This window comes from Triturus cristatus, chromosome 6, assembly GCF_964204655.1.
Source record: "Triturus cristatus chromosome 6, aTriCri1.1, whole genome shotgun sequence".
Classification (NCBI taxonomy): Eukaryota; Metazoa; Chordata; class Amphibia; order Caudata; family Salamandridae; genus Triturus; species Triturus cristatus.
In genome coordinates, this window is record NC_140589.1 from 1,299,316,521 (window position 1) to 1,299,343,661 (window position 27,141).

A 27,141-nucleotide genomic window follows, 5' to 3' on the forward strand; every position below is an offset into this window, starting at 1 on the left:
CTGGCGTTCGCTGCTCTTCCCCAGTGAAAACACAGATGTCCGCGTTGACAGATGCCACGCTGCCCTCCAAGTGTTCCGGCAATAAGGTGCTCAGATGGTTAATGGACACTGCCCGCTCTCCAAAGCTTCTAAAGTGCAGCTGAAAGAGCCGAGCGGGGGCCACTACAAAGAAGGGGGTCGCGGCATCAGCCCCGAGACCTGAGAAAGGTTCCGTCTGATCGCAGACTACGGGCACCAGTCCCCTCTGTTGGCGCGCATGCTGCAAACAGATATTTTGGAATGTGTTGCACTAGGAAACCGCCAGCAGAAATGCCATTCGTGGTGATGCCGCTGATTACCTTCCAATAAAAAAAATCTATCGAAATATGAACATCGATTTTTTTTATTTTTTTTTATTCAGAAGTGCTACTCATTCCTGTGTTTTTTCACGTGGTGTATGCAAATGTTCCCCCATCTCTTGATTTGTTTCATTATAGACTACTATTCTCTAGTTTAATTACTTACTGTGGATTCAAGAATGAATGACTTGTGTGGGAAAGATGGATCTCTACTGTGGTTAATTGTGTATTTCAAAAGGAATAGGTTTGGCGGGTCTAACCAACTTTTACTGCGCCAGTTATGTTGTGTTTCATGGGGGTGGGAGGTTTGCGCCTTTGCCGAGCAAATATCGGTCTCGGGTTCCCGCTAGAAAGTGACAGATTTGCACATTTTGACTGTACGGTTTTAGGTTCCACATTGCCAAATCCGAAAAGGTCTCTTCCCTCCAAGAGACGCCCTTGTGTCTGTGAAATTAGGACGTGTATTATAGGTGTGCCATGCCCCTTTTAAAGCTAACCTAGCCAGACAATGATTTGCTTTTGTTGGGTGGAATAACAGACTTATTTAGATGGAGCAAGACAAAAACACCAGCTGTTTGTTTGTGCTGGCACAGCTTTCAGTCTGGGGTAGGAGAAGGCCTGGTGCTCTTCATGCACAGAACATTTTGGAGGTCGACCAGGATTTGTTCCGCTTGTTTGCTGTTTCATGTTTGTTCAGGCACCCTAGAGGATGTATTGTGTTTTACAAGCATTTATTTATTTATTTATTATTTTTGAATAGCGCCTCGAAGGTCCAGGAGAATTAGAGTGATTCACATAGCAAAGTTTAAACCTTAGTATATAATAGAGCAAAAAGTAAAAACTGAAAAAAAAGAATAAGACAGCATCTATGCACAGTTGTATCACAAAGTATATGAGTCAAAAACGTAGGGATAAAGGGGATATTAGGCAGTCCTATCAAGGCCCCCATACAGATCTTTATATCTGTTGGAGATTCAAGGACATGTAAGCAGGAGAACACCAAAGAGGTCGAGGGGAAAGGGGGAGTTACTGAAAGAAGAGAAAGCATTTGAGCTCTCTTTTGAATGATGTGAAATAAGGTACCCATTGTGGAAGTAATGGCAATTCATATCCCGGGGACGCTTCCAGAAAATGAATGATTCAGCACATATGTCATGTGAAAGGAAGGCATTTCCAGGTGGGGGGGGATTAATCTTAAAGCAAGCCACGTTGTTCTGTAGCAGGTCAATGTATCCGTCGGTGTTCAGCATAGAAGATAAGTCTGGACACGTGGAGATTTGAGAAGACAGGATTGTTGTCATGCTATTCATGCCCTTGCTTATCACTGCTCTTGGGTTAGTTCCCATGTTTTACAATCTTAGGGCCATTGACAGTAAGTAGCCTTCTTTAAATCAAGACTCCTGCATCATCATGGAATTAAAATATACAGTTAAATGTTTGCATTAAAGCATCACGCTTCTTTAGTATCATTACTATTGTTCAATGATATACTGGCTATGTGTTAAAAACAAAGTTCAGAGAATCTGGTAAATTATATACGGAATACTACCTGATGTGTTATGCTTTCGATACAAAAATATTACTACATGCCCTTATCCACAAATTGACCACCAGAAAGAAGACTGTTTCTTCTATTTTGTACTATAACTGAGTTTGGTGCATTTCAACGTTTGTGGATACCATTTCTGTTGCCTGTCAGCTGATTTCTAAAAGTAGAGTTTGATGTAAATTTGTGTCTTTGAACAATGTTACTGTTGCTAGTGTCTGTTTCAAAGAAGAAGAAAAAATGTAACACCGCTTCACAGCCACTGGACTATACACAGTGAAGGTCATCCCTGCTGCATTGCTTGGGTTAGAGATACAGGGAATAGACTGTTGCTGAGAGTTCTTGATTTTGCAGAATACCCTTTCACGATTACTCATCCAATTATCCAAAAGGCCACACTAACCTGCTGAACGGAAGATGCCCTTTTCACCTACTCCCTGGAAAATGGGGTATTGATTTTTTCCAGTGGCATTTTTGTTGCGTATGTAGATACATTTTGAAGCCGCCCTTCTTTAAAAACAATTCTAGGACATGATAACCTTGTATGGTTCTCAGAAAAGCTCTCTACTCAGCTATGTGAAGAAAGGGCTTGGAAAATTCTCTTCTTTAGTTGTAGGACTCTCCCACTGGTACCTGCTATGAAATCTCATTGATACATAGGCAAAAGTAGTGGTTGAAAACAGAATTATTGAAGGGCCTAATAGGAGTTCAGTAGAACATTTGATCATAATGTTTCCTGGAGGATTGAGCGGCATCTGACTGGTGAACATATACTTAGTTTGGTTAGGTATCTTCCAGTGGCATTTTTATCATATCTGTAGCTGGGCATTCCTTACTATGAGAGACCATGTTTTTGTCAACATTACCCACACTGCATTATTCTTCGGTGAGTATACTCCTTATTAAGAAATATGGTGAACAGGATGTTAGACCCAGCATCCTCCTATACTGGACCATGGTACATCAGTGGGATGATATGCAGTATCCTGCCTCCCAGGTGAACTTGGGCACAATGTGCAAATAAGTTTAAAATGCATTATTTAAGTACACATTATATCACAGTGATTCAGTACAGTACTTATAAGTATGTAGTAGAAGTTAACTGTTTCTTGAAACTTTCATTTTATAGACCAGCGGTCTATTTATCACATTTAAATTGGGTTTTGATCACTTTTGTTAGGAGTTGTAGTTGCATCAATGCAGTCTTATATTTTGGTTTGCCATACTATGTTTGTTATGGCTTTCTTGGACTTAATTTACTTTAAAACGAACATTCACAGGGGTATTAATATCACTAGGCTGATTGCATACTGGCCATAATGGTCTCCTACAGTATGCTACACTTTGTTACCGCTACAGACTGTTTTATGGAAGGGGTTTACATCCTTAGTCCTTGCCTTGCCTCTAAAGCCATACACGTCTAACCTCTTTCCATGAGTGGCAGACTTTAGAGTTAAACTTAAATTTTTCTTAATTTTTATTGCATGTTGTGGAGTTATTCATTTCAATTTCATACCAAATAATGCAGTTTGATCTTAGCAGTATTCAGGGATGCCCAGTAGTCTGCTGATAAGGGTTTACACATTCCATGATAGTGCAGTCGGCGGCTCATGATAGTCAACTTCCTGTGGTGATCTAGCCTGGTGATAGGAGCTAGCTGAGAACAGCCTTCTAGGAATAGACTGCTGGTTGACGTCTAGTCGGGTGGCCCTACAAAGTTGATAAGTCTGTAGTGTGGTGATAACAGTGTAGTCCAATGATGATAATTGTATGAATAATCGAGTAATTCTCTAATCAGGTGATGATTGTGAGCTATTGATAGATGGGTGTTGATTGTCAGATGGTAATAGTTCGGTGGTAATAGTTGGGCATTAATAGTTGGGTGATATTCTTCGGGTTCCATTAGTTTGGCTTCCTGCCCTTTCTTTCCTCCAGACATTAAACCTCAGCTCACCTTTCCTAAGGCTCTCAGAGGTTGATTTTTAATTCTATAATCCGCTGCCCACATGCATCTTGTTATCAATAATAAGATCACCATGGAGATTTTCGCTGCTACTAGGCTTTCTAAATAAGTGCTTAAAATCGGTTATCTCACACATCATGACGGTTCTTGCTATATTTTTAGATGAGTGACTTCAGCTAGTTGCCATTGCAGTGTAGAGCAAGAATGGCTGGTTGTATCAGTATAGGATCTGTATTTATTAAGGATTTGTTATTAATTAACTAGTTAACCGTTTATATTGCTTGGCTCTAACTTGAAGGTCCAGGTGGTGTTTTGGTTCCGTAGTGGCAGATGAAAAACCTCAAAAATGAATGGCATAAAAAAAACAATTTATGAGCTATATACTTAACCCAGCTCATGCGCGTGCGTCTGGAGTTTATTAAGGCTCAGGAAACAGAAGCGGTTCCAGTGGGAACGCATTTCTGTCCTTGGCCGAGAACGGCGTGATTTTAGTTCTTAACTGGAAGGCCCAGCTCTTTGGTTTCTTTGTTTCCTCGGTTGGACTATTCCCAAGCCACCGAGCAGCATTTTACATGCTAATGCGGCCTTGGTAAGTGTCTTTGGCAGCTGTTCATGTGATAATAATAATGAAACCTACTGTGCAACTCCGTATACTGCTGCTCGAAAATGTGTGAACTATTTGGTAGCAAACGTGGTTAGTAAAACTCGATTTCTAAATGCACTGAAAATTAGTTTGGACTGTGATTTAAGGAAGTGTTCGACATATTTGAGTTAACTCGAGGTATTTTTCTCTTTCAAAGGTAAAGAAAACGTGCACAGAATCAGATGTTTCAGAGCCTCAAAACTCCAGGTAAACAAATGTAAAGTGTTCTGTGACTTCTGTCTGAATAGATCACTGTTGAAGAAGAAATGTGCCGGTTTAATATCTGAGTATTTTCTAGACAGTATCCAGTAAAAAATGTTGCTCGATTTTATATAAGCATGAAAAACGTTTCCTAAAAAATATTGTTAAAGTGCGCCAGCAGAATTAACAAAAAAGCAGATGTGATTAAAGGGGTAGGGTTCTCTTCACTCGTTGCTGCAAATGGTACGGGAATAGAATTTTCTCAACCCTGAAAAAATTGAATTGATTGAACATACTTTCTTAATTACAGACAATCATGTCCAAATCCGCCAACGGTGTGCTGGCTTTGAAAAACGTCTCTTGTGAACATTTTTTGTTGTTGGCCTTACACTTCTTTTTGAAATGTAATGTCATTTTTACCTGTTTCTCTGTTTTACTCTGTTAATGTAAGCTGGCTGTGACTGAATGACATATTGCTCGCCGGTGACATATGATATACTTTTCAGGTCACGAGTACAAATCGTGGCAAGGCCAACTCGGACTAGCCTTCTGAGATTGTTATATTTTGTTCCATTACATCAATTAAATTGGGTCATAATAACATCTGTTATGCGCATTGCTCGAGGCAGCAGAAGTGTGATATGATGTGCTACATAAAGATGTGTTATTATTACCTGTGAGTGTGTGCTGATTGTTTCATATACTGTAGGGCGGTCATTGCTGTGTTTACGAATGAAAAGTGGGAGCTGTGGTTGAAGCATTGTTTTAGGTTTCGATTTCACCCGCTTTAGCAAGATTGATTCTTCTTACACACTCTTAGCTTTTTGTCAAAGTACATCTGTGCCCTCCCTTAATTTGTAGTTTATTGAAACATCTTAAATAACAAAACGTATAGGGCAGTGCTTAATTTGTCAAAGAAGAAGTGCCAGGTTCCTCCTAATGAGGCCACGGCAGCTTGCACCACCCAGTGCCCTTGCCAGCGCTGCCAGCCAATAACAGTACCAACACAACTACTAACCATCACACTCTTATTAATGTGACAATTCAGGCTATTCCAGGCCCCCAAAGCTATGAGGATGGCTTGGGCAGCAAGTATTAGTCATCTTAAAATGTTGTTTAAATAATAAACAACTGTTATGTGCTCATCTTTAATTTAGACAAACAGCGCCACCATGTGGTAGGCTGTCATAAGTACCGATGTTGTCCATTAAGTGCCGGTGCAGAGGACCGGAAACCACTGCATCAAATTAAGCACTGGTATTAAGCTTTATTCACGCGATCTTGTTTCAATGAGTGCCATTCTTCTAGAAGTCACTAGCCTTTCTAGGCAAAACATGAATAGGTGTTGCGAGCACGTATGGTTGATGCCACTAGGCTCCTTGTCATCAAAACATTGTTTCCGGTGCTGGCCTTTCATTTGATAGCATAGTGAATTCTGGGAAATATTGTTAAAGGAATGATTCCACTGCAACAAATTGGACTGAAACATCAGTGGACAATGATTTGTCCCAGAAAAGTCCAGGACTGGAAACCTGTCCCAATGGCCTGCAGCGAGGTGGCAGTCCATTTAGCAGGTAACGGCACTCCTGAATGTATAAGAAAGGACCCGGGAAAGACAGACACGTAGTGCTTAATTTGAGCTAGTGGTTTCTGGTGCTCGGCACCGGCACTTAATTGTCAACAACACATGTATGACAGTCTGCCACATGATCTCGCTGCTCATCTAATTTTGAGATGAGCACAACAACGGTTATTTATGAATACAATATACATTAAAATTAATAATACCTACATCCCCAGCCATTTCTTTAGGTTTGGGAAAGTCGAATAATCTGAATTGTAGCAGTACAGGCAAAAGAGTTGTTTTGGTACTGTCATTGACAGTGATGAGGGGCAGAGGGTGTTGCCATCTGCAGTGGCCTCCTGGCCAGGGCCCTGGCACTTATTATTTTACAAATTAAGCACTGCAGCCTGGCTAATTAGAAGCACTTTTTAAAACCTGTTGAACCGCATGGAGCTACTTTTTTGGCAGTCTTGCCCCAAGTTGTTGCTGCTTCCTTGAGCTATGGGGAAGGCATTTTTTTTAAAGTTTAGCTGAGTGGTGACTCTGCAGTACCAGAATCTCCCACGTATTAGAGATGTTTTTATCTGCTGTATTTTCTCCCATAACATCTGTCATTTGGTTTGTCCTACTTGGTACAGTTCTGATTTCGAGTGGTCACCATGCGGTCCAGCAGGTGTGAAAATCAGGGTAGATAACCTTTGAATTCCAATACCAACTAGAGTTAGTGGCCATTTTATGGAAAACTCAAAAAAGAAACAATGACCCTTTTGAAATTATTTACTTACCCAGGCAACCCTCTAGAGATCTCTTGGTGAAATTTACTTCAGCTGCTATGCCCAATGCTATTTTGCATCGCTAATGGGGTAAGAATGTGTCTTTTGACAGCAATTTGAGATAGAACCAAAGTTCTAGCACTCTTTGTCATCACAAATTTTATGTGATTTGATTTGGTCCCTAATAGTGAGACTGAATGTCAAAGAATCCTGAAAAAGTCAGAAACCTAGGTACATTCGTTTCCTCCTCCTCCGATCAGCCTATAGTTCTGACTTTATGTAAATCATCCATTTCAATTTGTAATTCTACTATTTTTCCTTTTATTCATGAAGATAGTTCAAATGTTATCAGTCTGCAGAAGGAACTGTGTGGTGGAGAGTAGGCAAGTTGCCAACCTATAAATAAGCACCTTGAAAAGTCCTTCAGTCACACGTCTCACACCAATGTTAAACACCCAATGTTCATTGAAATATATCTCATCACCCAAGCTGGAAACAACTCACAAACTCATACTCAGAGGAGAGCTTTAAATCAAGTTTGTGGTGGGACACATATAAATCAGACTAAAGGACCGACAGTGCTATGAGTAGGCCGGGCGGGGAACTCCGCTCCGTTCACTGAGTTTTCTGCACTCCGCACTCCATGGAGTATGCGGAGTTCCGAAAAACTGAACTCAATGTAGCAGAAAAGAGGTTTTTCATCACTGGCGCTCACCAACAGCAAGTTGGCGAGAGAGAAAAATCCACCTCCTGGTGAATTTCTCAACACAGTCGGTCAGATTTCACTACGCGGATGGTCGTGACCGCTCTTGTTGAGAAACTTTCTGTTCATGTTGAGAAAGTTGCAGCTCGAGTAGAAAAAGAAGCAGCACCCTCTTCCTCTGTGCATGGTGCTGTTCACACTGATTTAACAGTGCAGGGCAAACACCCGTCACTCAAAATCAATGCGAAAGTCGTGACCAAACGCACTCCACCACTTGCCGAGCTCTGCATAGTGCGGCAGAGTTTTTGGGTCACTTGGAACTCTACAAACTTCCCCCTAGGCCTGGCTATGAGACAGTCCTACTGGCAGACATCCCTAATACATAGCCCCAGCATAACAAATCCTAACATAAGGTAACATAAATCACCATAACAAAATGTTTGTTTTCATGTTTACCCCCTCCCCCCACCCCCCACCAACTCCTACACCTTGAAAATACTTTTTTCAGGTGGTGAAGTTGCTTCTACTAAACCCGGGAACAAACAGCATAGTGATGGGAAGAATGCTTGAATTAATCCCAGCCTCTGGCAATGGGCAGACAAACGGCCCAAGCGATCGTTATTGGTTGAGAATAATTAATGTATTCCTTTGATCACTTCATGTTTTTTTGCATTAGAGCTTCTAAATCCCGTGCAATGTTTGGGATCTTCAGGTGTTTTGCACGCACTGTTCGCACACTATGATCAGAGTTTTGGTGTTAAATGATAATGCGCCATTTAAGTATGAAAAGCCATTGTGAAGGTTTGTGAATAACCTCAAAGTTAATACTTTGTTGGTGAATACTATATTCCCAAAGGCCACCTTGGCCCTTCTTCTGGGAAGACCCTTGTCCAACCCAAAATCTTACCACTGCCTCTATAGTAAATTCACCATTCATATGCATGTGCCTTAGTACACCTAGAAATCTATTTAAATCATCAATTTCAATCTTTAATTCTAATATTTTTGCGCTTATTCATGAAGATTGTTCAAGTGTTATCAATCTGCAGAAAGAATTGTGTGGTGAAGAGTTGGCAAGTTGCCAATCTAAAAATAAGCACCTTGTATAGTCCTTCAGTCACACGTCTCACACCAATGTTAAACACCCAGTGCTCATTGAAATATATCTCACCACCCAAGTTGGAAACAACTCACAAACACATACAGGACAGCTTTAAATCCAGTTAGTGGTGGGACACATATAAATCAGACTTAAGGACTGACAGTTCTATGAGTCGGCCGGGCGGTGAACTCCCCTCCGTTCACTGAGTTTTCTCCACTCCGCACCCTGCGAAGCACGCGGAGTTCCGTAAAACTCCACTCCACTTACCATCGGCAAGTTGGCGAGAGAGGAAATCCACCTCCTGGTGAGATTTCTCAACGCGGGAGGTTGGATTTCACAATGCCAATGGTCACGACTGCTTGTGTTGAGAAACCTTCCGTTTGCGTTGAGAAAGCTGCAGCTCGAGTAGAGAAAATCTACATGAATTGCAAAAAAGAAGCAGCACCATGGTGCAGTTCACGCTGATTTAACAGTGCGGGACAAACACCCGGCGCTGAAAAGCAACACAAACGGCGTGACCAAACGCACTCTGCCGCTTGCCGAACTCTGCATAGTGCGGTGGAGTTTTTTGGTCACTTGGAACGCCACAAACTCCGCCCAGGCCTCGAAATGAGGCAGTCCTGCTGACAGACCTCCCTAATAAATAGCACCAGAGTAACGAATCCTGACATAAGGTAACATAAATCACCATAGCAAAATGTTTGTTTTCATGTTTAACACACTCCACCTTGAAAAGATTTTTTTCAGGTGGTGAAATTGCTTCTACTAAACCCCAGCAACAAACAACATAGGAATGGGTGTAAATGTCCATGTATCATGATTCTGATATCTGCACCTGCAGATGCACTTTTTTCTACGTACGTTGTTTTAAAATGTGCCCAGTGTTTCAAACGTGCTCCTGTTGTATTCAAGGCTCCATTTAACAAAACGAAGGAAGTGGAGGAACCAAGAGTTAACCAAAATAAAATCTCCTACATTGTAAATGCCCATTTTATAAGAGTTTTATAACATTTCAGATGTGGAATCTGATTCCAGATCTGCGATCCATGAATAGAGGAGGATATGATTCTGTTTATTTTTCAGAAGATTAGATCAGTAATTCAGAACACATAGTGATGATAGAAAGGAGTTTTTTTAATATGATGAATAGAGTGTTATACACTGCTATCCAATGCAAAACTCTGAAACCTGGAACCATAATAAGGAAAAGCAAATCTCAGAGGCAGTTACAAACCTATCCTCTTTAGTCTGAGAAAGATAGAGGTCACAGAGTTAGAGGTGTGGCGCAGCGGCTGTGGCGCAGTGGCTATGGCGGCTGACTCCGGAACGCGGGGCTCACAGTTCGATCGCCGGCGGCAGGTTAGCCCAACACCATGTGACTCTGGGTAATAGCTCACTTAATCTTCCCGATGGCCCCCAGCGCCGTGAGACCCTTAGGGGTGATTCATTTGCGCTTTACACATATCGGGTTATTATTATTACATAGAGTGGATTGCCTGGCAAGGCACGGAGTGTTTCAAGCCGTGTAGATCTTTCTGTAAGGGAGACAGAGTAATGTGTAATAAAAAAGAACAAACATGAACTCAGAACAGCTGCTAGCTCTATGCTGGCGAGCGCAGCACCTGACCTCCACACGACCACCAATTGTTCTGTGTACATGTGCATGCCTCTCCTCTGGACGGGCATGCCCAGGGAGCGAGTGATGGGATCGGGTGCCGCGCGCACCAGGAAAGGGCTAGCTTTAAGGCAGCTTGCTTTCTGTAAAACATTTTAGCAGGCAGCAAAAGCACGCAGCTGCCAAAGATAAAGTGCAGCAGCAGTCGCGCTAATTTAATGCCAATAATGCATACAGCGACCGAAAAAAAATATTGTTTATAGACTAAAGAAGACGTACCGTGTAACAGCCGAAGTAAAAGGGCCAGTCTTCATGGGAGGTTACAAATGAAACCAAGGCGGTACTAAGGAGGGTCTAACAAGTCTGATAATGAATCAGAAGCCAGCATTTACGAAGAACATTGACACAAGCCAATGGCATATATGGATGGAGAGTGGGCGGGGCTTCAAGTACATAACAATACAGCATGGCTTGCAGAGCAGCGCATGCGCTGCACAGGCTCGACCTAAAAATGAAGTATAGCCGGTGGTCAAAACCTTCACTATGAAAAAAAAACTTTCACCATGTGTCGTTTCACTGTTAGTTTCAAAGGATACAGTGTAACTGCATGCCAGTCTTTGTGCTTGAAAGCATCAATCAATCCAGTGTTTTAAAAAAAGGACATACTGGCAAATAGTACGTGCTCCTCATGCAGCCCTACAGGGAAGCCTCTAGGCGAAGAGTTAATGATATGCACTGACTTGTGTTGCAAGGTTCACTAGGCCAGAAGATGAACAGCAAAATATACTGGAGTGTGTCACCACAGACACACTAGGAGGATAATAAAGGGCAAAGCAGAGGGAATACATTTATACAGAGATACAAAGGTGTTAAACTCAGTGGCGGAATGAGGATGTGAGACAATAACAAAGTTAGACATACCTATGTCACACAGGATAATTATAGGCTTATAGAAAAGCCAGTGTGGGAGCAGATATCACATGAATTGCAAGATATAGGCACATGTTCAAGAAGTTGGTTACGTGGCCCTGAGGGACAAGGTTAAGCTAGATGCTGTACAAGTAGATTAAGCGCTTGATAAAGTATATATGGCATAATATACGTCTGGACTACAAAACATGTAGCTGACTCGAGTTGCTTATGCCAGACATGACTGAACTCCAACAATCAGCTTAAACCAATATAAGGGAATAATGGAGTTACAAAGATAAGCAAGAGTGCTTAAGGTCTCGTATCACTCTACAGATGCTAAAACTATCTCACGTGAGCGTAAAAAAAATAAATGGGTTGCGCCAGACTATAAAGCTGTTAAGATTGCCTCGCCTCATATCTTTGGATATCAACGGTGCCCAGAGGATGGGATCCTCCAATATTAGAGTCTATCAAAAGAATAATCAAAGCTGGCGGGAAGTCTGAAGCCGACTCTTAAGGACAGGGTGTAAAATGCAGCTGTATAATCACCTCATGGATGGCCTGCCCAAAATAACATGTCTTCCATTTCATCAGAAATGGCAACTGCTGAATAAGGGCAGAGGCTGTGAAGAGTTATTTTTATTGGTGCTCGAAAAGAGCTATTGTTCCAGGGTCTACTAAGCATGCACACGCAGTGCGTTAAATGTACCTCACGCGACAACCATGAGGCACTCTTTTTTTTAACTTATGAAACAGTGCAGGGGGTAAGCTACACTTCCTAAAACCTCGGGTATGCGCACATTGTGCAAATGATGTACCCAATACGGTGGCCATCTTAGAGCAGGGCAGGAGTATAGGGGATACAAAATGCCTGTTAAAGAATACAAAATAGCTGGCTCTTGTATGAAGTAATAACTTAAGCTAAATTCAAATACGTCAAACGGCAGGGGAGCTGAACTGAAAACATAATATTCTTAAGGGGGGGAAAGAAGCAACTATCCAGTTCTGCAGTACAGAATTTCTGAAAATGAACATGCACTCAAGAAAGATGCATAGCATCCAATTGAGATGAAATTAACAGCAAGTTGTGTCTGGAAGCGTGCAACTAATTTGTACCAGGATGATCTCAATGAACCCTAAAAAGCGACTTGATATAAAAATTTAAGTAGTATTATATCTGATCGCATTTTCCAAGAGGATCTCATTGTTGAGACTTTGTAGGTGGGTGTCTAAAGTAAATATCCAGAATACTTCCCTTCTTTTTCTAATTTCCATGAAATCACCTACTGTTTAATTTACATTTTTTCTAAGAACAGCCTTCTTATCTCTTCTGGTACGTGACTTTTTTCTTGATAATGCCTGACCAATGGCACTATCAATTTTTTGTTGGAAATGGCTGAACGATGTTCAGTTAGTCGTGTGGCTAATGGGCGTGCTGTTTCACCCACGTAACCGAGGTGGCATGGGCAGAATAATAAGGACACTATGTTCTTGGTTTTGCAGTTGGTAAACGTCTTTTAAATGATTGTGTACTTATTCAAAATAAAAGTCTCAGTGGCTGAATCGCATGCCTCGCATTGAGTTAATGTTTGATTCCCAACAATGGGGGTGCTCCCGTCGATGGCCTTCTGCACAAAGGTTTTAGGATTTTGGAGGTGAGATGTAACCACATAATCAAAGATTTTTGTTATGCCTATGTGTAAACATGGGCTTTGGGATCATGTGGCTTTGTTGTGTGCCACTATTTTATATGTGCCAATTGGAGAATATTATCTTGTGAACTTTTTCATTTATTACAGAGTGCCTTGTGACACATACAAGCTTAGGTTCTGCTTCTGATTTTTGTTTATGCAAGAAATGGTCCTCATCGTAAAACCTAGCTCTTTTGAATGCTTAACACACAAGTCCCCTAGGGTACACTCTAGTGATACCTTTTCTTTCATCAGACTCGCTGTGATGTCTTTATCTTGAAGATTGGTGCAATTTCTTCTCAAGCTTAAAAATTGACTAAATGGGATACTCTGTTTCTGAGTTCTCTGGTGAAAGCTGTTTAAATGTAATAGAGTATTCCTAGCAGTGGATTTCACATATATGTCCACCTCTAGTTGACTGTTGTTGTGGCGAATGAGTATGTTCACAAATTCAACTTCACTGTGACTTGTATGGGTGTAAATTTCATATTTGGAACACACAAGTTCAACCACAATAGGAATCGTCAAGCTCATCCCGTGTATCAACCCAAATGAAACAAATATAATCTATCTAGCGAGCTCAGTGGGTCATGACCTCGAAAAAGGGGGCTACCTCATTGTAGATAAATCGATACTTAAATTGGGCCATGTAGATGTTAGCTGAAGTGGGAGCACAGGAGGCTTCCATGCTTACTCATTTGACTTGTTCGTACAGCTGTCCTCCAAATTCTAAAGTATTCTCCTCAAGTACAGTATGCAAGCACTCGAGTATAATGGTTCTCAGGCCATCAGTGAGGTGTTCTTCCATAAACCATTTAACTGCATCCGGTGCCTTTTTGGGGAATGTTGCAGTCCAAGGCTTCAATGTCTAAAGTAACTAAGATATCTTGAACAGGATTATAAGCGTCACCTTCCATTACCATGGTTATGTCTTGGTGTCCTTAATATAGGACTTGATCTTGGGGACATGGGGTTGTAATATAGACTCGACATATTTGGAGAGTGGCTTAGTGACTGAGCCAATAGTGGTCTCAGTCCTTCTTTAGGGGGTGATCTTGTGTGTTTTTATTTATCTTAGGTGTCCTGTATATACTAGCCCTCCTAGGATTACTGATGTACAAATGTTATTTATTGTAGATATCACCGGTGGCTAATGCTCGTGATGTTAACCGACCAATCTTTTTGATGACATTGTGTGTAGGATCCAGCTGTATTTGCATATACTGTTCATGGTTACTCAAAAGATCAGTCATCTTGGGCACATAGTTTGAGGTATCAATCCCCCCTCCTTTGTCATCGTTCTTTACATTTAATGCCTTATTGTCACTCAGAGTTCTGAGGGCTGAGAGCTCCTCCTGATCTAAATTTGGTGAGGGACACATGAATGTAATAAATGGTTTGTTTAAGGCGTTGATAACCAATCTTTTAAAAAATGGGCACCTCCGGACCTACCTGGTCTAGAGTAGAAGTGAAGGTGGAGGGAGGCGATAGACTTGATAAAGTTTGTTGTCTATTTTCAGAGGGACCATTTTCATCTTATGAAAAGAGCCATAATATCTTGGAAAAGTTCGAAAGTATTAATTAACTTTAGTGTATGGCACAAACAACAGACCTTTGGATAGTAAGGAATCAACCAATGGGCCAGGTGGAGTATGTGAAAGACTAAGGATGGGTATTTGTTTCACTGTCTCCAATATTGCCCATTCCTGGTTTCCAGATATTGGTTGTTGTTGGGCTGAAAATTCCCTCTGTAGCTGGTTTGGTAATGGGGTGGGCCTCTCCTCCCTCCTTGTCTGACCCAAAAAGATTGTCCCTGTATTGAACCAGATACAAAAGATATTCTTCGCCCTGTCTGGTCTAAGTGATGTGAGCTACCTTCATTATCAGAATCAGATGTCTGAAAAGGTGGTTGCGACTATACCTATTCTGTCCAATATTGTCTTCCTCATTGTATTGTCCCTACTTGTAATAATAATCAGCCAGGTAGGGATATGTTTTTTTTAATGTGGAACATCTAATATCTTTTTTAATTTGTCTGGGTTCCTTTTCACCAGATAGTCTGTGAATGAGACCATTTCTTTTTCTACCTCTTCTAGTTTCTTTTAGGCATCTTCTATGGCATTTGATCTCTTTGATTTTTTATTATTAGGCATCTGTCGAGTTACCTGTGTCAGTGCAGCTGTGGAATTGGCAACATTACCTTAAGTTCACAAATATCACACAACATCTCTAGTTGCATTATTTGTTCAATTATTTTTATGTGACGCAATGAATGCTTCTTGCACATTCAATCTTTACAAATATTTTTGTGAAATAAGAATAAGGAGCAGTGGTGGTCGATGTGGAGTTGCAAGCTTTGCAGTTGGCTAAATGAGAGAGGTATTCAAACACGGTGCTTTAGGAGTGGAGTTCAGGTGTCTGCACTTTGATAATGCTGCATTTGCTATCTTAAATGTGGCACTGCTAATTCTAACACAAATTCTGCTTTCTCAGAAATCATCTAGGAGCAAGGCATTTGCCTAGTGCAGATACAAATAACTGTACTGTTAGGTTGTTTTAGTTGCCAAATTCGGTGTGGCTGCCCCCTCATCTTTTCAGTGATTTAATTCACAGATCCTTTGTGTCTGCCAGGAAATTTAAAAACAGGCCAATTAAATGTTTTTGTACCAACCACAGTCTATACCGAAATCTTGCAACATCTGGCATCATCAAGACCTTTTGATTTTATTAAAAATATATGTATAATATACTTACAAATAGGGCCTTTCAACTATTCCTCGTTATCCATCGGTCTGTTATTGTGTCACTCATATTTGTGTCTGCCCACTAATGCATACTGCATGGTTCAGTGGCTCAACCCACTTCACCCATTGGCCAACATAACTGCGAGTTGCAGCTTTCTATCCTTTGCCACAGAGCACATCAACTAGTTCCTTCAGTGTCAGAAACTACCTTGGCAATGTTCGCTTTTTAGCACCATTTTATTTGCTTTTAGCCAATGTTTTTTTAGATTGAAGAGAACCTGGTGGCTTCACCAACAATGCAGTTTTGTAAAACATTATGCCAAAACAAAACATGGATTGACAAAACCAAAAGATTGTCAGCCAACATGAAACCTATTGGCATTGCCAATCGTTTTATACAAGTTGGTACATTACTGCTATATTAAGCATTTCTAATTCCTTAACAAGTAAGGCAACTAAAATGAGTGTTACTGTTATCATCAAACAATCAATCCATCATAATATTTATTCGGTTTGATAAGCAAATCATAAAAGCACATAAATAATGCATTCGATAAAAATATGTCATGGAATAGAGATACACAATTTAAGTAAATTACTCTAAGTCACTGAAAGGATGCTGAATCCAATAAAACCATAAGAAAAGCAGACAAATAAGAAACAAAATGGCAACTCGATAAGACTAGAGTTTACGTTTCTTGGCAAATTTGTCATAGCCTCAAAAAAATCCCATGCCCAACCTGCAAGAAAGATAAAGTGCATATGCAAAAAAACACTATAGCATGTGCTACGATTTGATACACTCAGTTATCCATATCATTTTTGTATTATGAGGGCTCCTCTTATAAAATATAAGACAGCAACACAAATATCAAAGGATTAAAGCGACTGTAATTGACTAAAACCTTCTCTATCAAAAATAGGGTGGCACAGAAGCAAAAATTTGGAACTCAAAGTTCTGTACAATGCACAAATCAAAGTGCAGAGTAGATTGTTTTGCATTGTTATTACATGGTCAGGGCGGAGGGTAGTCATGCCAACCACCTAGACTGGGAAGGTCTACCAGAAAGTGCAACGTGCTTAAATGAAATCTGGTTAAATAAAATCTATGTTGAGGTTCCAAAAAAAGATAAAACTATCATTGCCCGTGCTCAAGACTCTTCACTGATTTGAGTGCTGGTTGTGACGTGCACTGGCACTTGAATAATATAATGATTTTATTAAAGACTTTGAGTGAAAAGGCATCTTACAGGGGTCATTAAGGAACTCAATAACACCCAATTCTCTAAATGCACCTTTCAGATAACCAAGCAAGGGAATCCTCACAGTATTGGCATTGGAAAGACAATCCATAATAATGGATCTTAAAAAATCTAGCTCCAGTGTTCGCCAGCTTTTCACCCATAATAACACAGGGGCGGGTCCAATGCGATATGCAATGTACTCAATGCCCAGTTCCGAATGCCAAAAAGATGTTGATGCGCTCTTAGGAACCATCAGAAGCTTCCTAACAACATTATTTTCCACGAATTGTATTTTCCACAATTACTGAAACCCCACACTCCAGCCCCATTTGTAGTGATTGAGAGGCATTTAATTATATAGAGTGTGGTAATTTCTTTGATAGGCCTGTGGCCTAATATTGCTGCAAGATGAAACAGTCACTCCGTGACTCTAGTCGTTTGCTGTGCTCTAAGGGTCAACAGGGATTCCACGATAGCTGGGTGTTAAAAACATTGTTGATTTGGGGCCACACACCATAACGTACAACTTTTTATGGTTCACTTTTAAGTCCAGGGAAGACATAAAGTCTACATAGGCATCTATGGATCTCTCCGGGCTGATAGCTGTCCTTGCAAAGACAGCATCATCGGCGTAAAGTAATGTTGTAAAAATGTTTTGGCCTCTTTTTGGACAATCTAGACCCTGTTTCAATAGATGGCCCTCTAAGCTTTTTGTATAAACGAGAAATAGTAAAGGGGCCAGTATACAGTCCTGGCGGACCCCATCGTTGAGACAATTTAATCGGAATACCGTTAACATTATAAAGACTAAGAAAATTAAACCTGGTAATACAAAACATTCACACTGTAGGACTGCATCCTTCTGCAGGACAGTGTGAAACAGGCTTTAGATTTCCTTTATAATATCACAGTCACACTATGTTGCCTGCTGCAGGTCACATAATGCTTTCCTGATGCACGTCTCAATGTTTCTTGAGGCATACTCCCCCAGTGCTTCTTCAAGGAAAGTGAAAACACAGCAGCTCCAGCATCTGTTGCCATCTAGTGGTATGATGGTATATATATAGGCTTTCTTTAAAATCTGGGAATTAACTTCGCAACAACAGCGTTTGGCCTTGAGAAGCCCTCAAGTTCTGGGGCATAGCACCTCATCTTCCCTCCTCTTGTGTCAGCCTTGAACACATCACCCAGTTCTTCTCTAATGCACATTATTACCCACAGTTTGTCTATGCCATGGCATTCAGTTCCTCCATGAGTAGGGGTGTGGAATTTAATAAAATATCTACTTGTCTATGGGGCAGGTTGCTTCATAAATCTACTTGTCCAGTTACAAAATGTACGTGTCCATTTTGTGCCATGTAATGCGGCGACAAATTATGGCAGCAATCTAGTTATATAAGAGCTCTGAAATAGCCTCTCTGATTATGCCAGGGCTCCTTCTATAGTAAGGTTTGAATACTAGCAATTCCCTTATGTTGCTATGTTTCCGCAGATCTACATGCTGGGGCTGAAGGTAATGGTAAGCAACAGTTCTAGGGTTGGAATGCCCTTTTGAGTCTGTGCAAACCTGCTAACATGCATGTTTTAAGGGTTTACACCAACTCTTCTCTAATCTTTTCCCATACTGAGAAAGGTTGGAAATGTACTCCCGACAATGGCAGACATAAAACTTCTTCCAGGGTTGAGAAAAAAAAGTTGGAGGGAAAGTGAACTTGCAAACACTCTTCACATTTTCGCATGAGCAAATCTACACCTGCACATTTGCTCATGCTAAAATGCAGTTCACAAATATTTTCTAGGAGTACTATTTCTTGGCCTACTTCTGTAAAGTCTTGTGAATTCACAAAAGCTGTATATTTGCACTTAATGCAAGGACATGGGTGCACTTATGAGACTTTATTTAATATTTGGGCCCCCAATTAGGTCTGGCGTTAACCATGACCTTTTGGGTTAATTATAATTCTGTCTCTCTCTTTGTCTATCGGCTAGCTTCACTGTGAGTGACAGCGCATTCTCTAATTTCACAAGGAGCATATCGACACACAGTCAGTGTCAGGAACTACTGTGGCAATGTGTGCTTTTTGAGACCAAAACAATTTTTGTTTTTGCCAATGTTTGTTATAATGGTGAGGGCCTGGTAGCTCCCACACCAGTAAGCTTTTACAAAAACCATGCCAAAACAAGTCATGCGTTGACAAAACCAAAAGGATGACCAAAAATTTCAGACCTGCTGGCTTTACCAATGCTTGTTTATTTGTGTTTCCCATAATCTTGTTAAAACTGGTTACACTGATTTTCCATTATGAATATTTGGCATATACTAGCATAGATCAACACATTTTACTAAATGATGCTACAAAGAAATGGCACTAAAATTTTACAGTAGTTTAGCACTATGTTTTTGCATTTTTTTGTGAACATTTTATTTTGAATGCAAAGAATCATCAATCTTGCTTTCAAGCTTCTGCAAATAATTGCATTTACTCAGAGAGCATTCTGGGAGCATTATACATAGCCTCACAGTGTTAAAGATTGAAAACGTGTGTACACATTTTTATACTGGAACCACTGTCAGTAGTGCAGGCTGAGCTTACAATTTACTAAGAGTGCTCACCCTAATAATAAAGGCTGTGCATTAATGAACCATAACTACAAGCTTGAATAGCATTAACATATGGGCACAAATATTACCTTAACTGCAGTCAATGCCTTTCCCTGATCCATAATGTGATACTGTAAACTGGCAGCCAAAGGTTTGGGCCTACTTGTCCCAAGGACAAATTACACATGAAAACTTGTTGCCCTTGACCCCAAACAATATGTCCTTGGCGTCGGGCTATAAGAATTCCACATCCCTGCTTAGGCTTAACACCCATAACTTCCCTGAGGTAGAATATCCAGATTGCCTCTGATGCACAGTACCAAGAGATTTTCCTGCTATCTCACAGACCAATTGTCGTCTGGTAGCTAGAATTCTCTGACCCTGCACACTTTGTTATATGTAAAGGTAAGAGTGTCTTTGTGTTTATTGGTATGTGGGCATTATGTGTTTTTATGTGATCATATGTGTGCGTGTATTGTGCGCCCCTATAGGTATCGCCTACCAGACAGCTTTAAGTTGTCTAGTTGTGAAAGACGTATTATGGGCTATACCCAAAAACTACAGTGGGCTTAGAGTTCCTCAACTGCTTCCATTGGTTGCCTTTATTATCGCTCCTTTTTGCTTATAAGTAGATGGCTTTTCATCTCTTCCTTTTAGTCTTGTTTTTGTCCCTCCCCTGGACCAAATCTTCTTACCATATTTGATATTTGCTCACTTGTAGCCTTCCACTGCTCACTTTTAGAGAACTACTTTTTCCTTTCTCATTAAGCATTTCTTTACAGTGCATATGTTTTCTTCCTTCTGTGAGCCCCCTGTGCCAAATACCCGCATCCTCTGCACTCTGTGCCTCTCTCTCCCTAGTTTCTCCCCCCACAGCAGTTTGTGGTGCTTTTTCTTATGTGTATTTACCCCCCACACTCAATGTTGATTCCTCCCTTGTTCTGCTTTTCCCTTGATCCCCGCACTTGTCTTTTTTGTTTTATTCCCGCTACCCACTGCCCGTTGCCCTCACCTGTTGTTACTTTGTTTCCTCAAACCCCACCAATTACCCACCACAGTCCTTTTTTTATTTTTATTTGTTTGGAGAGTCCCCTGTGGTAAATAGCTGTTGGTGCCACTGCCTAACAAAAGGCATTTTTCTGCTAGTCACATTTTTTTTTTCTAAATTTATCGATCTATTTTGATTCTATAAATTAACAATGCAACACCCTCATCATTTCATAGCTGTGCACATGTGCAATGATATATGCACGTCCATACGTTATCCGTCATGTGCGTGCCTACGAAATGATGCAACAACGTTATCACATCTTTTTTTAACAAATTCCCTTTCTCTGCGATGCTCCAGAGCTTTGGCAAACAGCACTGGCAAAGCCAACAGCTCCAAAAGCTTTGCCAATGCTTGTTATGTATGCTCGGTATATAAGCCATATCTGTTGGCTGTTCTTTGGTATCTTTTCCCCGCAATATTCCTCTCTTTTTTTGGTGATAAGTAGTAACTCAGCTCTCCACAAAGTTTTTATTTTGGAGGTTTCTTTTTTTCTGTAAACCTTTTTACTGTTTAACCCCTTTTTTCACTTATCACTCAGCTTTTATAGATCACTTGTTTCGCACTCTCCCTCTGTACTGAAGATTTGTTTCACAGTTTTTTCGAACTATTGGGCATATTTACTAGGAAACTGTTGGAGCGTGGTGTTAAGCCAAGAAGGCTAACTCCGCTCTCTGACAGTTTCCAAACCCAGAGATGCACCATATTCACAAGAATACGGTGCACCCCTGCCTTTCCCTTAGCGGTGGCGCTAAATGTAGCGGCCTAGCGCCAACGCAGGCACTCTTGCACCATTGTGCAAGGGTGTCTGAGTTGCAAGGAAAGATTGTTTATGTGCAGTAAGGTGTCCCTTCCTGCACATAAACAATCTGATATGGTGTTTTGTAACTTCTATGGGTGCTGCATAATGCAGCACCCATAGAAGTTGCGACTCGTCATGTTTATTTTAATGATTGTTTATGTGCAGGAAGGGACATCTTCCTGCACATAAACAATCAATGGTGTTTTGCCGTTTCTATGTGTCCTGCACAATTCAGCACACATTGAAATAGCAAGAATTAGGATAAATGTAGCATTTCTTCTCTTTTCGCCATGCTAAGACCAGGTTTTTCCTGTTCTTTATTTGGGCGCTGCCCCATATTTAACCCACCCTTGTAAATATGGGGCAACTCAAAAATCAATGGGTGTTGCGGTGGAACGCCCACCGCAACACCCATTGCCCACCCCTTTCACGCTAAGTGTAGCGTGAAAGGGTGGCTTAGTCACAAGGCAGCATTAAGCCACGTTAAGTGGCTTAACGCCGCTTTGTGAATAAGACGAAGCCACTATCGCCACAGGAACGTCGGAAAAAGTGACGTTCCTGTGGCGATGGGGGCTTGTAAATATGCCCCTATATTTTTCTGTGATGTCAGATATCTGAGTTGAAGTGCACAGTTTTTAAAATGAAACCGAGAATATTGATGCAACATGCACATATTACCTAGTGGTTTCAAACATAACTTTGCAAAGTTTTTTTTACGTAGGGTGATGTATTTTGCTGTAGAGAGTTCTTACAAGGCACTAGAAAAATTCTTTGATAGGGTCTAAGGGAAAGTTTAATGACCTGCCTCAGTTCTAATCCCCTAAATCTATAGTGTGAAAAAACAAAACAAAGAACTGGGGGTCTAATCAAATCCTGCTGAGTGAGCGGAAATGCAGGAAATAACGGGCTAAAAAGTCCCAAAGAACAAAAGAGAGAGTGAAAGAGCAGAAGCAAGAAAAAGAAGTAGAGAGAGACAACCAGATGCAATCGAGAATAAACCTTGGAGCGGAATTATTGGATACCCATCAATTATCTGTGTGATCAATCTTATCATCTGGTTATCCAATCCAAAATGAGATGCTTCTCTTGATCATAGAGAGCATCTAAATGGAAGTGATTTCACTCGTGGGTGGTCCGAGGTTGTCAAAGAATTGGAATGGAAAAACCAGCCATAGTTGGATGATAGGATAATTGACAGGAGTGCAGTGCTAACAAAAGACAGTGAGGTGGTGTATTAAAATAGAATTGCGAGAAAACACTAACAATTTAATACGTGTCTCGCATACTAAATAAAACAACAGTGCAGAAAAGCAGTATTAAACAAATGACTGCCGTGTATAGAGGTCGACATGTTTCAGCCAAATGAGATGCGTTCACCCCTGCGGCTTTCTTCAGGACCTATGTTGTTATATTTCTAGCTACTGCAAAAAAGTGAAAACATGTATAGTGATGGAAGGAAAGATAAAGACAAACAAGTACATTTATCTCACTATCATGTGAAAATGGCACATTGTACCACCTTGGGCATATCCTCCGTCTCAAAAGGATGCTGCGTGCATCTGTCAAGAAAACAAATGGGAATTGTCTCAATCAAAAGAAATAAAAATTAGAAGCACTCTCATTGTTCTGACCAAAAGCTAACATTATATTAAATGTTAGAGGGCTTACCCGTAATGATCGGGGAACGGACCTCACCTCGCCTGGATCCTGACTCAGGACTAAGAGGCCCCGCTCTGTGTAAAAGAGAAAATAAACTCCCAATATCTGAAGAAAAATCAAAGTATCTTCCCCAGCTAAGGAGAGAGAGTGTATACTAGTGTAATATACTACTAGTGACAAGAATTGGTAGGCTGAAAGTTAGAATAAAACCACAAACGTGCCATACCAAACAAAAAGAAACTCTCCAACAGAAAATCAAAGGCTCAAAAGAGAGACTAAATGACAAAATGCACCAACCGTGACATTTCTTGCCTACTAAACCAACACCTGCAACTATTCAACAATGGCGGTTGTGCAGGGGTTTGCATTATGATGTTAGCGGCGAAGGGGCTAGTGTAAAGTCTCATGTTAAAAAATTATTTCCCGAAGAAAAGAGCGTGTAGAAGGGTCTCATGACTTCCTTGTTTAAAGATATTGCAGCAAAAATACCTAATATTATCTTAGAGTGGAGATCAGAGCAGTAATGCCGGTGCTCACCTCTCCGTCGTTACCTCGTTGTGGCTGCAGAATCAGGAGGGAGGTAACCATTACTTCCAAATCGGCGTTCTAATAAAGCCGACAAAGCTCGTCGGTTGCAGAACGCGAGGTGAAACTGACTAGTCCGTCAACGCCTGTTACCGGAAGTACAAACCGGACTACAGGATGACGTCATGATGGCCGCCTGTGTAGTTTGTTTTGTTTTTTAAAAACTGCTAAGATGTTAATGCGTGCGTGCTCAATACGATTGGTAAAGCAGCCATGCATATTTATGAAATACAAATCATGCGTATCTTTAAAATACAAAAGGACACCTGTATGCGGCCACAAGAACCGTCATCTCTTAGAAAAAATCGCAATGTCGGGTATGACGATAGTAGAAATATCTATGACTACAGGTTGACCTCACAATGTGGGCGTATGTAGTCCCTTAGCCGCGCTAGAAATGTACCTTGTGCTGTAATTTACAAATATAACAACAAAGGAAAATCGCAGTGTTGAATGTTGAAGCATACCGATAGTGGAAAGTTCTAAGGCTGCAGAGGGACATCACCATAGGGGCGTCTGTAGTCCTATAAACGCGCTAGAACTATGACATGCGCTATAAGCTGTAAACTCCAAAACATTGGAAGATCACATTATCGCATGTGGTCTAAACTGTCTAGTCTGCGGATATAGGGGTTTTATTGCATTGTAATAAGCCTTTGTTTTGAGTATCTCAGTGTGTGTTTTATCTCTAGATATATGGTATGTAGAAACCTTGTAGTTTCATGTGTAAGTACAATCTGAACCGCATAATCCCCTCTTTTCAAGTAGATATTCAAAAGGTGTTTATGGTCTCTTGTTCCAAGCAAACAGTTACTGTGTAATAACATATAAGGCCACATACAGGTTCCCAAATGATGAAGCATACTAAACGAGCACCCAGCTTATTTCATAAGGTGGTCCATGGAATTTCATCATTTAAACCCCTCACATCGCTCTGTAATGTAAACACCCATTTCTGTTCTTTCATAAAGAGGTATTTAGTGGTGTCAACAATGTGTGATGGTATCAGTGGTTTTTCAAGCACTGTCCAGAGGAAATCGTCTGCTTTATGATTTTGTTCAATGAAATGTCTGGTTAGTTTTGTCAATGATCTCTTGCATCTAAAGGAACTCTTATGTTCTACCATGCGAGTCCTTACTTTCCGGGTTGTCATACCCACATACTTACATTGGCACGGACAAGTAATTAGATAAATTAGATTGTCGCTGTTACAATTGGTAAACCTCTTCTGCAACCAGGGTCTATTGGTGCCTATATCGATAGAGGTGGTGTGTGTCGTTTGTGGGCAAACTGAGCAGTTACCACAAGGGAAGTGGCCAACCACTGCCGGGAGCTCCCATAGTGTGCCTACTGCTCTCTGGGGCAGGTTTTTAGGGCGGGTATGTACCAAACGGTCTCGTATGTTACTAGACCTCTTAAAGGAGAACAGAGGGGGTGCCAAAGATCCATCACATGAGGACAGAATGCGCCAATGTTTTCTGACGCTTTTTTGTATCTTATTAGCCATTGTACTGAACGTGGTAACAAAAGTCATGCGTTCAAGGGTGGGTTTCTCAAAAGCAGGTTCCAGAAGTGCTTCACGGTGATTATTAGTGGCCCGCTTGAATGAGCGTTTCACTAGCCTGGGAGGATATTGTCTAGAGACCAATTGTGTCGTAAGGGCCTCAGAATGTTTCCTAAAGGTATTCACAGTCGAGCAGTTCCTACGAACCCGCAGGAACTGTCCAAACGGTAAATTGTCCCTTAATGATTTCGGGTGTTGACTGTCGTAACGTAATAAAGAATTACGAGACATTGGTTTCCGATAGAGCTCACTTTCTAGACCTGTAGGTGTGACGAAGATGGACAGGTCTAAAAAGGCTAACCTTTTGTCATCAATTTCGACCGTGAACTTTAGGAACTGGTTTCTCGTGTTAAGCCATTGATGAAAAAGAAGAATAGACGCGCGATCACCTCTCCAGACCACCAGCACATCATCAATATAGCGTTTCCACAGTCGGATGGAATCAAGAAACGGATTGGTAGAATTGAAGATGTGTTGCTGTTCATAGGAATGGACATAGAGATTGGCCAGACTAGGCGCAAAAATACTGCCCATACTGGTCCCGGAGACTTGTAGGTAGATCTGGTCTTCAAATTTAAAGAAGTTGTCTTTCATGGCAAGTTTGGCTAATGCCATAATGAAATGTACAGGGGTAATAGAATTTAATTCGGTCTCATGTAGAATTGCAGATACTGTATCCAAAGTCTCATCTTGGGGGATGGAGGTGTAAAGCGCCTCAACATCAAAAGAGACTAGTAGATCCGTGTTGGTATCAAAATCGATGGTGGGTAACAAACGTAATACATCTTTCGTATCCTTGAGATACGTGGGCATCTTGCTGACAATAGGTCTCAAAAAATGATCCACAAAAGTAGACAGAGGTTCCAGTATTGCTCCTTGACCCGAAATGATGGGTCTACCAGGCGGTGGTCTTTGTGCCTTATGTATTTTCGGTAAAGTATAGAAATACGGCATGATGGGAAATTTGGTTTGTAAAAACTGAGACTCTTTAGCTGTAATCCAGCCTTCGCAGAGTGCCTCCTCCACCATGTCACTAATAGTTCGCTGTAGTCTATTAGTGGGATCTTCCGCCAGTGGTAAGTAAAAGCGGCGATCTTCCAATTGTCTAAGACATTCAGTTCTGTAATCCGATGTGTCCAGAATCACTATAGCACCACCCTTATCCGCTGGTTTGATAGTAATCAAAGGGTCTGCGGACAAGTCTCGAAGGGCCCTTTGTTCAGCCAAGGGTAAATTAGTGTATGAGGATTTGTGACTACTACAGAGTGAGGTGACATCTTTTTGAACTGCTTCTTCAAAGGTTAGGACAGCCGGCGGAACTGTATGACTGGGAGGATTGAACACTGAGCGTTTCTTGAGGCCGGTGTTCATATCAGTTTCTCCGTCTTCGGTCAGTTCCTTGTCTTTGAAAAAGTAATGTAGTCTCAACTTACGAAAGAATTGTGCTAATTCGCACTGTATCTGAAAAGGGTCCCCATCAAAGGTGGTGACAAACCCAAGGCCTCTATTCAGAACTGATTCTTCATCCTTAGTGAGTATCTTTGAACTAAGATTTACAATCAGGTCTGGTGGGGGCTGTCTGTTGGAGGAATATTCCTCTGTGTCTGACTGCGGGTCCCCATATGTGGGCCTGTTTGCGGGTCCCAGTGAACCTGGGATCGTTGGTTTCTTCTTCTGCCTCTCGACCTGGGAGGGCCTAATCCTAAAAAAGGATGCGAATTGGGGTCAGATGGGAAACCTTGAAAGGGTGCCATTGGAGGTTGAAAAGGATGTGGGGGGTAGCTCCACGGTGTTGGTGGCCACCACTGTTGGAATTGAGGCATGGATTGTCCCCTATAACTA

At 41.2% G+C, this 27,141-nt stretch overlaps 1 protein-coding gene across 15 annotated transcripts in view; it reads left to right on the forward strand.

Annotated features, from left to right (window-relative positions):
* The window catches only part of EYA4 (EYA transcriptional coactivator and phosphatase 4), a 671,943-nt gene that overhangs the window by 355,562 nt on the left and 289,240 nt on the right, over nucleotides 1–27,141 (forward strand). For all 15 annotated transcript variants that reach the window (XM_085612271.1, XM_085612267.1, XM_085612263.1 and 12 more), the window contains one exon: nucleotides 4,648–4,697. In XM_085612271.1, the coding sequence (XP_085468397.1) occupies nucleotides 4,648–4,697 (50 nt within the window). The remainder of the gene's footprint in view (nucleotides 1–4,647; nucleotides 4,698–27,141) is intronic.